Source organism: Pseudochaenichthys georgianus, chromosome 15 (assembly GCF_902827115.2).
Source record: "Pseudochaenichthys georgianus chromosome 15, fPseGeo1.2, whole genome shotgun sequence".
In the NCBI taxonomy this organism is placed as follows: Eukaryota; Metazoa; Chordata; class Actinopteri; order Perciformes; family Channichthyidae; genus Pseudochaenichthys; species Pseudochaenichthys georgianus.
Window position 1 is genome coordinate 21289441 of NC_047517.1, and position 17242 is coordinate 21306682.

The 17242-nt window shown below is 41.3% G+C and overlaps 1 protein-coding gene across 1 annotated transcript in view; it reads right to left on the minus strand.

The window, feature by feature from the left end:
* The window catches only part of LOC117459267 (collagen alpha-1(XIX) chain-like), a 117347-nt gene that overhangs the window by 54834 nt on the left and 45271 nt on the right, over positions 1-17242 (minus strand). The window contains exon 16 of the mRNA XM_034099997.2: positions 563-607. Within this exon, the coding sequence (XP_033955888.1) occupies positions 563-607 (45 nt within the window). The remainder of the gene's footprint in view (positions 1-562; positions 608-17242) is intronic.

The following is a 17242-nucleotide window of genomic DNA, read 5'->3' on the forward strand; positions in this document are numbered from 1 at the left end:
TTATTGACAGACTTGTCTTACTCATTAATACAAGCATTGCAGGAGCTAACCTGAATACACCCCTTGTGGTTTTATGCCAATAAAACAGCCCGCTTGCAGCAGGGTGGGAAGATTTTGAAGAGATCAATACAATTAATGGCCAACGTTTACTGACAAGTTTGACTAAAGAGTGTAATTGCCTGTTTAAGCTGGATTTTGTAATGCATGTCTGTTGTAATGATTGACTGCTTTAATATGCTTTTGCAATCATGATAACTTGAAATTTGGGGAGCCTGTTTCTAGACAGGTATACATTGAAGTAGACATTAGTGATCTCAAATAAATACAGGGTCTAATAAAGTGAAATTGAAATGGTTTTTGAATGGTAGAAAAAGAGGTGCTGACTGATTAAAGCTAAGTAGGTCATCACTTTTCAACTTCAATCACTGCATCTTTTTCCTTAAAGTAAGATTGACAAATACAAAAAATACAGGTATGTTATATGTAGAAAGAACATGATTTTCCTTTCCCTAAATCAAAAAGTAAGTCTGAATGTGTGTCTGTGTTACTGTATGACACCTACAGGCAGGCCTCTGACTCCAGGTTCCCCACTCTTTCCTCTCCGTCCCTAAGGAAGACACAAGAGGGAAAACAAAAAAGATTAAAGATGCAACAACAGGTGTGGCTGGGCATACATGCTGCCAACAATTAAGGCTAGACAGCAACTCCTGTTGCAGTCTCTAATTTGCTTTTAATTAACAACAAGTAAACAGCTTAATTGCTGCACCCCGTGTGGCCCACTACTCTTTGTTCCTTCCTCTGGTTTACTGCCTCCTTCCCAGCTGTGTGAGTCCCCCGGTGCATCAATCAAGCCAAGGAGCAGATACAAACAGGCCGAGCCAGCCAGCGCTGTCCAGCATTGCGAAACGAGGTCAGAAGGAATCAAAGCCTTTGAGCCATTTTTTGCTTGTTCCAAGGGCTCTTTTTGTGACATTTTGTGAATTGCGAAAAGGCTTCCGTGCCTGACAGACTACGAGTCTTGAAAAGCTGACATCTTAATGAGATGTAATGCAATCCCGACCCAACCAAAGTTGGTATAATTTTACATCAAGAGGGTTTATGTCCTCGTGAGAAAGAGGATAAAGCTCTGTGGATATCCTTACAGCTATCCCATAAACTGGCAGAGCATCACTGGCTCTGTGTTATGAAGAGCGCCTGGAATTAGCTGGCTTTCACACACACGAGGCGGATGTAAAATCAACTCAATTAGGAGATGGTAATACTCTGGCCAGTATCAATTCAATGTACGGCGGCGTAATCATCGGCAGAAGCATGAGACAATGCAGATATCTGTAATAGGGCTACACATGATTACCTCTTTCGAATAGGAGTTTCATCATCTGACACAATTGCTATTCTGAAACATTTTATCTCTCTCCTACTGTAGGTCTCAGTACGGGTGACACAGAAACACTTCTCTCCTCCGCTGAGTTAGTGGTGGTGCAGATCTGTGGAAAGAAAAGGATCACTGGCTGCCGGAACAAATGTACACCCCCAAATCTTTCCCTCTGACACCCCGTGTATTCACACTTTGATTAACTGGGTCGAGTTTGATGTGTGCGTTTGCCTGCAAAAAGAAGACAAAGGGAAGAACTTCACTGAAGGCGAATGCTTTTAATCATCTGTTTGCATACACGCTTGTGCTCACATGCTGTGTTTCTCTATGTGTATTCCACAGATTACAGGATTAATGAAACCAGGTGTAGCACGGTAAATATTAACCTTAATAATGACACAATGGAATTGGTGTGTACCTCCTTTTGGGAATTGCTTGCTTTCCAATGTTCATGCTGTTTGATGTACCAACAAAGGCTTGGCCAGCGCCTTTTGATCATCTGTGTTAATGTAGCTTTGAGGATACATGTGCTTTAATGCCAGCATCAATAAGTGCCATGTTGGAAAAAAGCGGGAAGAGGTCGAATCAAGTTGATGCGTAGGAACAACATCTTTAAGCCTGAAAGATCCTCCTCTTCAAATGACTGACATTATGTTGCATTGCAATACCCTCTCAAAATGAAAATGTAATTGAGGTAGGTTACCTTTGTGGCAGAAAAAGTCAAGTCAGAGTGGCAGGCAAGGTATTTAATAAGAGCTGGTGCTTCAATGTGCCGCATGTAGACTCGAAACACATCGCTTTTGTATAAAAGGTCTATTTCTCGCAAACAAAGACAGTGTTTTGGTGAGGGTGGATGGTGTCATTTGTTTTCTCTTCTGCTGCCCTTTCTCCCCTGAACTCCACAACAAAAGCAGATTACATAGATAAGTAATTTAGCTAATGAATATTTCAGGTGCTATTATTCTAAGCAGGTCATGAATTATGCAGTTTTCCAAATTATTTCTCCACATTTGCCCTTAAACCTCATTTAACGCAAAAGTGCATTCTAATTTTATGTCCACATAATTTGCATATTATCATCAAAACAAACACTGGTACACAGACAGAAACACTAAATGAAGGCCTCGTGTTACCGAATGTTGGCCTGAAGCTTACTTGCAGTTACCCATAAGTCACTAAATGGCTTTTAATACATTGTTCATCTGTTCTACAGTACAGTATTTCATGTTTTTATCTTATTTACTTCAAATGTATAAATTTTTCTCGTTACTTGCACCATCAGTTCACCAATCTCAAACCCCGCTTGAGGGAAGATTTTCTTCTGGTTCAAAATCTTTTGTACATTCTGCTAGAAAAAATAAAAGCTTTTTATCTTCAATTACTGCCTTCAAGACATATAAAACAGTCACACTGGATTTATATTCAGTTGCCGGTTTACTGGCTATGCCTATCTATAGTTAAACTAATACATTGCATTACAACATCCCTGCAGTATAGGCTATAGTGTATTATTCTTTTTCTCTGTGCCTATAATGTTTATGTTTAGTTTAAATGGATGTAGAACAGTCATTCAACTTAATGGTCGTTCGGAGGCTGTATCTTGCATTCTACTGTTTTGTTGAGCGTTTTCTCACCTACCTATGCTGACATGAATGGGGTGTTATCGGAAAAAAGCTATGGCTAGCTGAGTTTGCTAATTATAGATGCACTGGGTTGGGGGTGTCTATGTTGTGTCTAGGTCAGAGATTTTCTAATTTAATAAGATATTCATTTAGTATTCATAAACAGCCACAGCTCAGACACTCATTTTCACTATAAAGCAATCCATTAAAGAGACCTTGGGGTTGGACTGACACTTCTCTGTGAAGAGGACCTCAGGTTAGCTCCAAAACAAATCTGTGCCCGGTGACAAGAAATAATTAGTCCGGAGCACAGCTGTCATCACCACTTGCACTCAGTTGACTCTCCAAACTGAAACACCTGCCAGTGACACAGCGAGATAACTGCGTCTGAAGGGACTTACTGAGCCTTTCAATACGAAGATAATCAAAAGAGCAGCAACTGCCTTAGTGCCCATGAGCATCCAAATACTACAGCAAAAGATATAACAGTCTAGCTTTGAGCACTAGTGTGAAAATACATGCAGAGTATTATTAGAATTTAGAGTTTTCAGGTGAATGCTGTGTTCATCTTATTCTTTTGTCTAAATGTCATGTATTGACCTCCTAGACTTTGGAAACATTTTAACTAAAAAGATTCTCTGACATTTGGAATTGAGGTCATTTAATAATCGTGTTCGGTCATGAAAGAGAGATACTTTAAAGAGTTTGGTGTGAATACATTGCAGACAACAAGGAACGCCTAAGGGCACAGGTTGAAAGAACTACGTTTACAAGTAGCTGTTTATTCATCCATATAGGTGTAGAGAAAGGGTGTCCAAACCTTTTTCACTGAGGGCCACATACAGAAAGATATACGAGGGGCTGGACCACTCATGAGCGGTGAGGCTTAGTGCCTTATAAGTCAAGTTATAAGTTAGCAAAATCCATCAAATGTAGATAAATGATGCTTGATACTAGAATATATTTTGGAATAAAAACAGCCTTCATCACAGCTTTCCATTGGGTTTCATTTATTTTGTTGGCAGCTAATTCCTTAAAACAGAAGCCTCAGATTTCTTATAATAAGGGAAAATATGAAGAGTATATTTCAAGATTGTTTGCCAAATAAGTTATAAGGCTTTATTTTTATCAACTAAGATTTGTTTGAAAATGTTTTCAACTTTAATTGACCAATGCATTTGAAAAGTGGGCTTATCAACTCGTAAAAACGACGGGAACATATGTTTACATAATATACTTAAGACGTACAATATAAGACAAGTACAATTCTCATGTGTGGGCCATATCCCATTATATTTTCTGAATTTACTGAGGGCCAATTAAAAATGGACCACGTAGTTTAGACACCCTTGGTGTAGAGAGTGAACAATATCCACACCTACAGTACTTAATTATGAAACTATCAGGTCCAATCATATAATCATAAATGTGCCATTTAACAGTTAAACTTGTTTAAAAGTTGACAGTTAATCAGGGTTTAATGAAGGTAGGTTACAAAAAAAGTATTTTGTATTCAGCATTTCAGAAGTCATCATGTGACGAATATGTTCATCAAAACTGCTGACTTCACACATTTCTAGCAGGTTCTGGGAAGTCTGCAACTATAAATAAAGCTTTGTTGTAGTTTGTCCGGTTGTTTTGTTTTAAATATCTTTCCTGGTGAAGGAGGTTAGACACAACACCAGAATAATGTTGCCAGAGGTAAACTGAGGTCCAAAGTAGTCTAGGCAACAAGGATGAACAGGAAACTGAAACACATGCATTTTGGATTCCAAGAAAAAAAATGAAAGAAAGAACGGAAAAGACCGGGTGAAAGAAAGACATGTTAAAGAAGCTAAAGGGTGAAATGTGTCAGGACAAAACTAAAATGTGTTTTTCTTGATCTATGGGAGGTTTGAAAATAGCCGCCTGTAGTTGGACTTGGATCAGTAGTGAGAAGACTATCCTGCTCTGCTCTAGGCGAGTCACTTTTAAACTTCACTCCACCTATGTATGCCAAAATGCGAGAGTAGAACATGTAAACATGGTGATAATTATAACACAGAGGAGCAGCCAGCAGTTTGTGAATGTTTTCTTTCAACTAAGCCAACCTTAACTTTCTAATTTCCTCTTTCTGTTTCTCGCTCCCTCATTCATCTCTCCCTTTGTGTACACTATCACAGCTCCATAACTGCCATCTCAGCCCTCTCTGCTGTCTCCTGTTTTTCTTATCATCTCCTCTTCCTTCTCCTGTCTCCTGTCACTCGCCCCGTTCCTCCCTCACCCAACTTCCAGCGCCTGTTAGATCACCCCGGCAATCTCTGTTGCTATGCAACGCTCAGTGTCCTATAAATTTGACAACATCCTAGTGCTTGATTATTATTTGAGCGCTGCAGTGTGAAGCCCTCCTTCAGGTCATTGCAGTAGATTAGATGGAGGGAGAGATAGGAGAAGGCAAGGAAGGAAATGAGGGATGAGAGGGAGGTGGATAACGATGAAGGGATTTTGGAGGAGAGAGTGAAAGATGAACTGGCTTCCTGAGTGAAAGACCAAACACATATTCACAAGCACTATTTATCTGTTCCACTCTAAGAACCTGAAAACTATATAGCAGGAATGTGAAAAGCACTCTACATTAACAACTAATTCAATAATGGGGCTAGTAAAGCTAGAGTGAGTACACCTCTGAGCTGCAGTAGATTGACGGCGTATTTCCAACTTCCGACTTAATCCACATGGATCCCAGCCTGCACTCTACCATGAGTTGTAAAGTGCCAAAGAAAAGCACAGCCAGGGGGCCCGGCTCAGTCCTGCTACACAATCTGAAAGCAGAGTCAACAGTGACAGTGACATACATCAGAGCTCATTTATGATGACTCCATAATCCTTATCCCAAATGTCAACATGTTCTCTGAGACATTCCCTGTCTGACTACCCATACTGGGATAACACAGTGGTGTAAAATGTAGAGGCCAGAACATGTCACACTTTTTGCAATAAAGCAGATATACCATCAAATGGCCACATAATCCACCTGACAAATGCCGCTGTCAAGAGGGGTCAGGAGATAAGCCTTCTGAAATAAACACCGCAGGACCAAATCAGACCTGAGACCCAGCATAGAGCAAAGATACATTTTTTTTTTTTTGTATATGCAGCGATAGCTATCAGTGGCATTATGAACTAATTTGATTATTTTAGGTTTGATATTTTAATCTTTTCCAACACAATCTTATCTTTGATTTTTGCTTGTATAGCATTATAAGCTACTGGAGCTCCCAAAATGTACTTTTCCCAAATTACATTCATTTTCTACAAAATTATATTTTACTGTGACATATACATTTAAACTGTTATTTAATTGAAGCAACAATTTGAGAATTTTAGTGAGGTTTAGTTTAGACCTTGAAAACTGTTCTTACGGATAAATCACACAATGTATAAGCTGGACACCTGGAAAGACTATCACTATTCCTTGCTTTTCATACCTCTCCTTGTATCTCGTGTGACACAGAAGTTTTACGCCCTGAAGGGAAACTATGTGACATTACCAAAGCCAAGTTGGTCTGCGACAATGTTCTGTGGCTCATGGGAGAGATGACCTTTTCTTGACTGAAAAACTCACACGCCACTCCCACTCTTTCTGCCTGAGCTGAGCCCTGTCTCCCTCCGGGGGCGTGTACTCGGGCCACCTGAGCCTTTTGTCTAAGTGCTGTACTGCGTTTCACTGGAACTGACTATGTGGCTTATACTGTAAGCAGCAGCTGTATTTGCTTGGTAAACACATGTGTACACAACAGTAAGGACCGTAAACCATTATATCCCAATGTTATCTAACAATTCACCGGACAAAGAGTAGATGGTATGGAGTTTTCCGTTATTGTTGTCTGTATTCATATACAGTGTGGGTCCAAAGTTAACAAAAAGAGTGTCGATGTAGACCATCCAAAATTACACATATACTGTAGAAGTGGGAACTAGTGTATCCAAACACTAAAAAGACACAGATGTGCACAGGCAGAATGCACACAGACACGCTTCGGAGAAAGTTCTTCGCTACGCAGCCTGTCACAATATTTATCCCAAAGAGATTTAGCTTGTGTGGTCCCAGGCCTCTGAAAGGTGCGAAAAAAAGGCGGACACATACAACCATTCCTTCCTTTGGTCATTTGAGTCCCTTAGGAACACTTGTTGTATCCAGATTCAGACAAAATACAGACAATTACTCACATAGCCAGCAAAGGCTAATATATTCTGTAATTAATTCTGAAATGTCATCCTTTCCCCTTGCAAATATTTTCTGATTTCTGATTTTAAAATGTTCACCAAGACCCAGAAAAATCTGCAATACTAGAAAATATGTATATATACCCACAGGATCTCTAACATACAGACATTTCTGCAGCATTTTCCAAGTATAATCGGTAAATGTTATTCTCTATTTTATAAGGAAAGGAAGACCTATCTGATATGCATTACCAACTTCACCTACATTCATGTTTTTTATTGAATTATTACATTACATCAGCCCAGCTGCTTCTAAGCATTAGCTTCATAATATCAGCTGGGTATCAGTTGGAGAAGGGGACAAATTATTCAGTAAATTCTCACCAAATATACAGTTCGATATGCTGCAGTTCACTGAATTCTCACCAAAGCCCTTTTCACTGTGTCAAAACAGCTTTCAAGGCTTCTGAGGTAAATATTGATTTATGCTGCTTTCTAAAAATGTCACAAAAGAAACCGCAGAGACCGCAGCCTCACCTGCTTCTGATTAAGGATCCAATTAGAGACAGACAGTGCAAATTCCCTACTTGTGACTGCCCTCGCTGAATGCCATCTTAGGACACTGCACAAGCTCAGAAAATGCCTGGGCACTGGAGCTTGCAGAGATCCCTTGCACTTGGTAAAAGCCTCAATAAAATAGGATTTGTTCCAGTTGTTTACTGAGGGTTAAGAGGAGCGGCCGGGGCAGGAAGAGAACGGCAAAGTCGACAGCTGCCTGGCAGGGGCTCAAATGCAGCTTAGCATTTTTCACCATTCTGACTGGCACACAATGCTCTCTTTAACTCCCAGCCATCTAAATATTCAGGCACGTATAAAGAGATGGCTGACACTGCAGCCGTCTTAAGACACTGCTCAGCTGGCCAAGATTGCACCTATAGTCTGTTGGCTAAAGCTTTCCATGAAGGCTTCCCTCACAGAGACTCAGTCCCAGATCCCACGTGACTCAATAGTGATTTGTACACACGCCACTAGATGGCAAACTAGCTTCATCACAAATGTCGTACACGGTGGGGGGGACAGAGCCAATGAGGAGACTGTCAGCCCTCTATGAGAGAGGATAGATGTCCTCAATGCATGAATGTATGATGTGTGTTGGGTAACATCCATAATTAGGCAGTCTGGCAATTAGGCACTGAATACCGTAAAGAAGATTTTTCTGTAGAGGGCTTACAGCGATGAGAGAAGGAAATAGACGAGAGCAAGAAGCTGTGAGAGTGAGAGAGGGGCAATAATTTCCATACCACATTATGCGTCTTTTCAACTGCCACACAATACAAGGGGACACAGGTGGCAATACAAGGGTATCCAGTCATAGAACTCAGCATATCATTGGGTAAAATAACCGTTATAGAGCTAAAAAAAGAAATTATCCTCACTGCCACATAGTATGCAAACACTAGAGCCAAAGGCAAACACAGGAAATGCAGACAGTGGATGTCTTTCGGAAACTAAGCCAAGGCATTCCCAAGGGAGCCTTGGAGAAGCTTTTTACAACAGCCGCGTCTCTAACACGTCTTCACGGATGAGTTTTAAGAGCTCATTGATTTTAACAACTCCTAAGGAGAGGAAAGAGGCCTGATGATACGATCTGAATTTGCATTTTTATGTGGGGAAGATGATAAATCTATATTAAACTTCAGGCTCAATTCCCACCAATCAGCCGCCCGTCTGTGCATTGTTTCCTTGCATTGGCCCCTCAGGAGGCCGGCGCTGCCTCTTCAGTGTTCTCATCTCCTAATGGATGCTGTTGTTGGTCCTGGCTCTTAAGAAATGTCCCAGTCTCATCTTGAATTTTGGGTGTATTATTCATCCCGAGCAGATTGCTCCCGCCCTGTGTTTACAGATACTGAGTGTTTCATTACTGCTTTATCCAACGAGTGAATGGGAGAAGCTGGAAATCTGCTCTGAATAAACCCTGGTTCATTTTACAAATCAAATATTTGAGGTCAGAGTGAATACACTGTGCAAAGATCCACAGGGCGCTCACTCTGGGTACTCTAGCCCTCAGCGAGTCTTATGCTTCATATCACTCACCACGCATAAGAGATTACACTAAGGTCCTGCACACAACTGCCAGTATAATATCAGGCTACTGTGAATGCAATGCTCCCTGGCATGCCATTAAAGTGGACACAGATGAATGTATCCAAATTGGATGCGGCTTGAATGAGAGTGTGAAGAATCAAAATATGGATGGCAGGCTGTAACAGTGATGCAGCCTCCCCACTACTGTGTTCTGCAGTGTGCAGGGGTAAATCTCCTCCTCCCCCTCTAGCCTCCCCACCCCCCCTGCACTCTTGAGCCCTCCTCCCTCTTCCTTGGCCGGGGAAACAGCTAACACAGACAGGGCTTACACAGGGCACGCTTCAAACCAAGCATCCCTGGATCCAAAACGCCCCTTTTTAGAAAGGTATTTACATTCACAGCATTTCTCGGAAGTGTCTTTGTATATTACGAGACTGTTTGGAGCCATAGAAATCCCATCGTTTGGGTGTGGACGGCGATACCTAGCACAGTCGCAAGGGCCAGCCACCTCTTGTACACTCATATACCTCAATGAGTCAAGCGAAATTCAGTTATGCTGACCCTTTCTGACACATGACACTCCATTAGTGCTGCTATGACCTGGCAGACATTGAAACACAATTTGAAAATGTTGCCGTGGTATTAGACACAGGCCCTGATGAATTCTGACACCGGAGCAGCAAGGACGCACTCGTGTATTGCCTGAAGCGCCACTGTGGCAGAGGATGTGTCCTGAGAAAGTTGTGAGGTTGTAGATGTGTGAATGAGAACCAGGCCCTGGACAACTTTAGCTAGCCTATCCAACACTCTGAGGATCTGTTGCCCTACATTGCCCCTTGTTGAACACCAGCTTTTTACACTTCTACATCAACTTCGAGACACACACAAACACATCTAGCGGAAGGAGGAACCTATTGCGGTGAGCACGTTGCACGTTGTAACTTCCGGTTGTTGTTGTTTTCATCTCCGGGTATCCCGTGTGCCTGTTCTGTTGCTGATAGCTTATTAACTTAAACTTAATCGATCGTTTTAAAACTCTTGATCACGGCAACTGCCTGACGTTGTAATCACACGTTACTACAGCTTAAGCACTCACAACTCTCCTTCTCTTAGCGACTGTAACTCCACAGTTGCCTACACTCTTTTCGGGTTTGCTAACGGTAGCTACTTTAGCTTGATAGCTAGCCATGGCTCTTTCCCCACCTTCTGGTGCTATTTCCTGCTCTTCCTGTCTCATGTTTGGTTACTTCCCGGCCTCCCTTACTGGTAAGGATACATGTGTTAAATGTAGTATAGTTGTTAGGTTGGAGGCGGGAATCATAGCCATAGAAGCCCGGCTCCGCATCTTAGAAAGTAACTCAGTTAAAGTAAAGCCCATGTTAGCATGTGCGGACCGGCAAAATGTAGCTCCTCTTAGCCGTCCCCCGGCAACTCCCGAGCAGCAGGGAGGCTGGGTGACTGTTCAGAAGGGGCATAACGCGAAACCCGCAGGTCCCCACCAACCCGTTCACGTATCTAACAGATATTCCCCACTCAGCGAGACACCCGCTGAGAAGCCAACTCTGGTTATTGGTAGCTCTATTATGAGACACGTGAATTTAGAGACCGAAGCCTCCACAGTCACATGCATTCCGGGGGCCAGAGCGGGCGACGTTGAGGCGCATCTTAAACTGCTGGCTAAAGATAAACGTAAATACAGTAGGATTGTTATTCACGTCGGTGGTAATGATGTTCGTTTACGCCAATCAGAATGCACAAAACTTAATGTGGAGTCGGTGTGTAGTTATGCTAAAACAATGTCGGACACCGTAATCTTCTCTGGTCCCCTCCCCAATCTGATCAATGATGACATGTATAGCCGCATGTCATCATTTCAGCGCTGGTTGTCTTGGTGGTGCCCAGCAAACAATGTGGGCTTCGTAAATAATTGGACAGCCTTCTGGGGAAAACCTGGTCTGATTAAGAGAGACGGCATTCACCCTACTTTGAAAGGTGCAGATCTCATTTCGGCAAACATTTCAGGGCTCTGTGGACGTAATCCATGACAAACTGGAGTTGAGACCAGGAGGCAGAGTCGCAGTCTTACACGCTTCTCTGCGCTCTCTCCTAGGCAGTCACCCATAGGAATCCCGAACCCAATAAAATACCCAATATTAGCGGTGTGTGTGTCTGCCCAAGGACAATTTAATGTAAAACCTAATAGAGGTGTCATACATAATAACCTAATAAAAGTAAATGTAACAACTACTACAGTGCAACAAAACAGGAAGATTAAATGTGGTCTCTTAAACATAAGATCTCTAGCATCTAAAGCAATATTGGTAAATGATTTAATATCAGATTATAATATTGATATATGCTGTCTCACTGAAACTTGGTTGAGACATGAAGAATATGTCAGCATAAATGAGGCCACTCCACCCAGCCATGTCAACACTCATATTGCTCGAGGCACGGGCCGAGGAGGTGGAGTTGCAGCAATCTTTGACTCAAGTTTACTTATCAATACTAAACCAAAATGTAATTATACCTCTTTTGAAAGCCTCGTTTTTAGTCTTACGCATCCGACCTGGAAAACTTTGCAGCCAATCTTATTTGTTACAGTGTATCGTGCACCAGGTCCTTATTCAGAATTCTTATCAGAATTCTCTGAGTTTTTATCAACTTTGGTTCTTAAAACAGACAAAGTAATTATCGTAGGTGACTTTAATATTCATGTTGACGATGATAAAAATAGCCTTACTGTTGCATTTAACTCTATATTAGATTCTGTTGGTTTCTGTCAGAGTGTAAATAAACCAACCCACTGTTATAATCACACTCTCGACCTTGTTCTGATTTATGGTATTGAAATTGAGCAACTATTAGTCGAACCGCATAATCCTGCTTTATCCGACCATTTCTTAGTAACTTTTGAAGTACTGTTACTAGACTACAAAGCATTAGTCAAAAGCTCTTGCAGCAGAAACCTATCTGTTAGTGCTATAGCCACATTTAAGGAAGAGATTCAACCAATACTTAACTCGATAGCATGTCTGCATGTAGGGGAGGAAACTTATACAAAATGTACACCACCCCAAATTGATCATGTTGTTGATAGTGCTATAGATGCGCTGCGAATAAAATTAGATTATGTTGCTCCTTTGAAAAAGAAGAAAATAAAACAACATAGATTAGCTCCATGGCATAATGCCGAAACCCGCAAAATAAAGCAAAAGTCTAGACAACTTGAAAGGATATGGCGTTCCACTAAACTTGAAGAATCTCGTTTAATTTGGCATATTACTCTCAATGAATATAAGAAAGCACTGCGTAAAGCGAGAGCAGCCTACTACTCTTCATTAATAGATGAGAATAAGAATAATGCAAGATTTCTTTTCAGCACTGTAGCCAGGCTGACAGAGAGCCACAGCTCGATTGAGCCTTCTATTCCCTTAGCACTCAGTAGTAATGATTTTATGTGCTTTTTTAACGATAAAATTGTTACTCTTAGAAACAAAATTAATGACCTCTTGCCTTCGACCAGTATAGTGTTATCAACAGCTCCCGAAATCGTAAGTTCTAATATTACACTAGATAGTAAACTAGAATGCTTTTCAGCCATTAACCTTGAACAATTACATTCAATGATTCTCTCTTCTAAACCATCAACGTGTATGTTAGACCCAATTCCAACTAAGCTGTTGAAGGAAGTTTTTCCATTAATTAGCACTTCTTTATTAAATATTATGAATATGTCTTTATTATCAGGCTATGTTCCACAATCATTCAAAGTAGCAGTGATAAAACCGCTTCTTAAAAAGCACAACCTCGATCCAGAGGTTTTAGCCAACTATAGACCTATTTCTAATCTTCCGTTCCTCTCAAAAATTCTTGAGAAAGCGGTCGCAAAACAGTTGTGTGATTACTTAAAAAACAATGATTTATTTGAAGATTTTCAGTCTGGCTTTAGAACACATCATAGCACAGAGACAGCTCTGGTTAAAGTCACAAATGATATTCTAATAGCCTCAGACAAGGGACTTGTCTCTATTCTTGTTTTGCTCGATCTTAGTGCTGCATTTGATACTATCGACCATGATATCCTATTGCAAAGACTAGAGCACTTAGTTGGCATACAGGGAACTGCTTTAGGCTGGTTTAGGTCCTATCTATCTGAACGCTCTCAGTTTGTACGTGTTAACGATGAATCTTCCACGCAAACCAAAGTTAGCCATGGAGTGCCACAGGGCTCAGTGCTCGGACCTATTTTGTTCACATTATATATGCTTCCGTTAGGCAATATTATAAGGAATCATTCTGTAAACTTTCATTGTTATGCGGATGATACTCAACTATATTTATCAATCAAGCCTGATGAAATTAATCATCTAAATAAAATTCAAGACTGCCTTAAGGACTTAAAAACGTGGATGACCTTAAACTTTTTGATGTTAAACACGACCAAAACTGAAGTTATTGTACTTGGCCCGAAGAATCTACGAAACAAATTATCTAAAGACATACTAACTATGGATGGCATTAATTTGGCCTCCAGTGAGACTGTAAGGAATCTTGGTGTTATATTTGATCAGGATTTATCCTTTAACGCCCACATAAAATCAATTTCAAGGACCGCCTACTTCCATCTACGTAACATTGCAAAAATCAGGCATATCTTGCCTCAAAACGATGCAGAGAAACTAGTCCATGCATTTGTTACTTCTAGGCTGGATTATTGTAACTCTTTATTATCAGGGAGTACCAAGAAGTCAATCAAGTCGCTTCAGCTGATTCAAAATGCTGCGGCTCGTGTACTAACCAGAGTTAGGAAAAGGGACCACATTACTCCTGTTCTGGCTGCCTTACACTGGCTCCCTATAGAACACAGGATAGAATTTAAAATTCTTCTTCTCGCCTACAAAGCCCTTAATGGGCAGGCGCCATCTTACCTTAAAGAACTCATTATACCCTACTGTCCTACTAGGGCATTGCGTTCCAAGAATGCAGGGTTGTTGGTTGTTCCTAGAATCTTTAAAAGTACAATGGGAGCCAGAGCCTTTTCTTATCAAGCTCCACATTTGTGGAATCAGCTTCCAGTTTGTGTTCGGGCGGCAGACACCCTATCCGTTTTTAAGAGTGCGCTTAAGACCTTCCTTTTTGATAAAGCTTATAGTTAGGGCTGATTAGATTCAGCCCCTAGTTTTGCTGATATAGGCTTAGTTTGTCGGGGGACATCTTACTTCTTCCTTCTCTCTGTCTATACCCGTGTACACTCATGTTCCGATTAACCCAGCTTCCCCAAATGTCTTTCTTTTTGGTGTCTATATACGCTGGGATCCGGAGTCATGGATGATCCTGCGGTCCTGTGTCCTGGATCGCGAGCGCTGGATCTTGAGTCGTGGCTGTGGTCCTGGATCATAGGTCCTGGATGGATATCCTCGTGGATTCATCTTCCTATTATACACACATGCATTTCCAAACATTTGGACTACCTATGTTGCAAATGTATTATCTTTTCAATTTACACACGGCATCTATTGCACGTCTGTCCGTCCTGGGAGAGGGATCCCTCCTCTGTTGCTCTCCCTGAGGTTTCTCCCATTTTTCCCTTTAAACTGGGTTTTCTTTGGAAGTTTTTCCTTGTACGATGTGAGGGTCTAAGGACAGAGGGTGTCGTATTGTCATACTGATATTCTGTACACACTGTGAAGACCACTGAGACAAATGTAACATTTGTGATATTGGGCTATATAAATAAACATTGATTGATTGATCTAAACGCGGTGACCATAAAAGGGGACGAACAACTTGTGATCAAGTGGCCATCTCGAAACCCTGCCCCCTGTATTCCTACCTGTAATTAATTGGCCAATTAATGTGTTTATTCTGAACACCCATGGATGTCGCCATACTGAGGCACGCTGGGATAAGACAAGAGTCAGACAGATAAATCAAAGCTTTGTGCATCTGTCCTTGCCTGTGCCAAAAGCTTTCCCCTGTAACCCTCTTCTTTCCCCAACTGTGCCCAAATGTGAGACCTTTTCATAGCCAATCAGGTCAAATCTTTGTTTCATGCTCGGTCCCAATGCACTTGACATTGACAAGATTAATTGCCTTGTGCACTGGGAAAGCGCGCTACCTCCTGGTGTAATACAGGTGTCAAAAATGTGGCTCTCTGGATTTCCTCAACATGACTTTGTACTGAGAGGTAGACAGAGAGAAGAATAACCTATTCCTTTTTGTTTAACACAGGGTTAACACATCCACACCCCCCTGTTGTAAAATGGCACAGGGTGTAAATCTTGCCGTAAAATCCCAGCTGTGAGCCCCTGCTGACTTGTAAATTCCTCTCTCCGTGTTACTCTGCCATTGAGCTTCTACGGGTCGGGCCAAAACTGTAACTACATATCTACATCACGCTACTGTATTTAAACACTGACACTGACCATCAATATGGTCACCAACTGTGTCTCAAGGGCTAAAAAGAAACCAATACTGACATTCAGATATGCTGTATTTCGCCTCAGTTTGTAATAATTCTCGAATTGCATTACAAAATGTACCATAAAATGACTGAAGATAAACCAAATGTGTCAAGGTGATTTAAATAACATTTACATTTCGCCATGACTTATAATTTCCTTATCTTCAATATAAATGATATGAATGTATACTGTATATTGAGATATGAATGAATAAAGCATGGCTTCAGTGAAATAGCTGTTGTAATTTAATGCATTTACTGTATCACCCAAATCAGAGGCACCCTCCCATGGAGCACTTCTGGCAGGAAGGCAGCTATTCTCACCAGGGACTCGTTACTTAATAATCTCGCCCTGCAGGTGCTCTGGTAGAGGTCAACAGTCTGTTACAGTTGCATCGCTGTTCATGTCTGCCTCCACCTATGGAGCGGGAAACCGCTGCCAAATGTTCCAGTCCCCATACGCCGAACCATAATTCGTTCCCTATCACTGTCACTGCCTGCTTTAGTCTCCGCAGACACACAGACCCATCCAAATGAACCTGAGCCAAGTCCATCAGATATAATATGAATATTATATATACTGTGGTGGCTCAATTATCTCAAAACAACATTTGCTCAGCCCTGTAGAGGAGCGGAAGCTAAATTGCAGTTCCAGCATGCATTTGGTTTCAGACAACGGCGTACTTTTTCAAACCAAATTAGGTTAAATGCCAAGTACTATTTACTGCACAATGGGGATACATGGATTTAGTTTAAAGTAGATTAATGTTATTTTCTACTCTGACACTAATGTTTTGACCTGCATTATGCCATAGAATGGAGAAGGATAGCCGTGCCCTGTTAAAATAATTCCTATATTATATTGTGTTGCCCTCACATGAAGTAACATGTGCCTTCAGATCAGAGAACATGACAAAAGTTTGGTAGGGGAGAAAATGCCAAAAGTTAACTGTTATATAATTGTTCCCTGGTATAGGAAATACATTTGACCTATAGTTTAAGCATCGAGTGGACGGGTGACCTTTGAGAAATGTGCTGCTAGCACAAGGTTGAAGGTGCAAAAATGATGGGGAGAAATACGCCTGTGTCTTCGGTCAAGAATTATGGACAGCTGTCTCAGTCATTCAGCAAAGGGCTTGGATGGAAAATGTAAACACCACTATCACTTCCAAAAGACAGCAATTACCACCCTCTCCTTGGGAAATGTAGACAAGTACAGTTGCCAAGCAAAGACAACGTCACTTTAATATGACCAACCAGCTGCTGTTGAATCTCATCAAATGTTTTCAAATGTGATGTCACAAGTGAAGAACCGAAAGGCTGCCTGCACAACAATTGCATTGACGTGCGTTGATCTGGGAATGTGCTACCACTCAATCTGAAGTGATGACAGCTGACGAATATGATGTGACAGCAGTGTAAGATTAGAGAAATAGACTCGTATTATTTTATAACTAGTCATATCTGCCATATAACTTGAGAGTATCT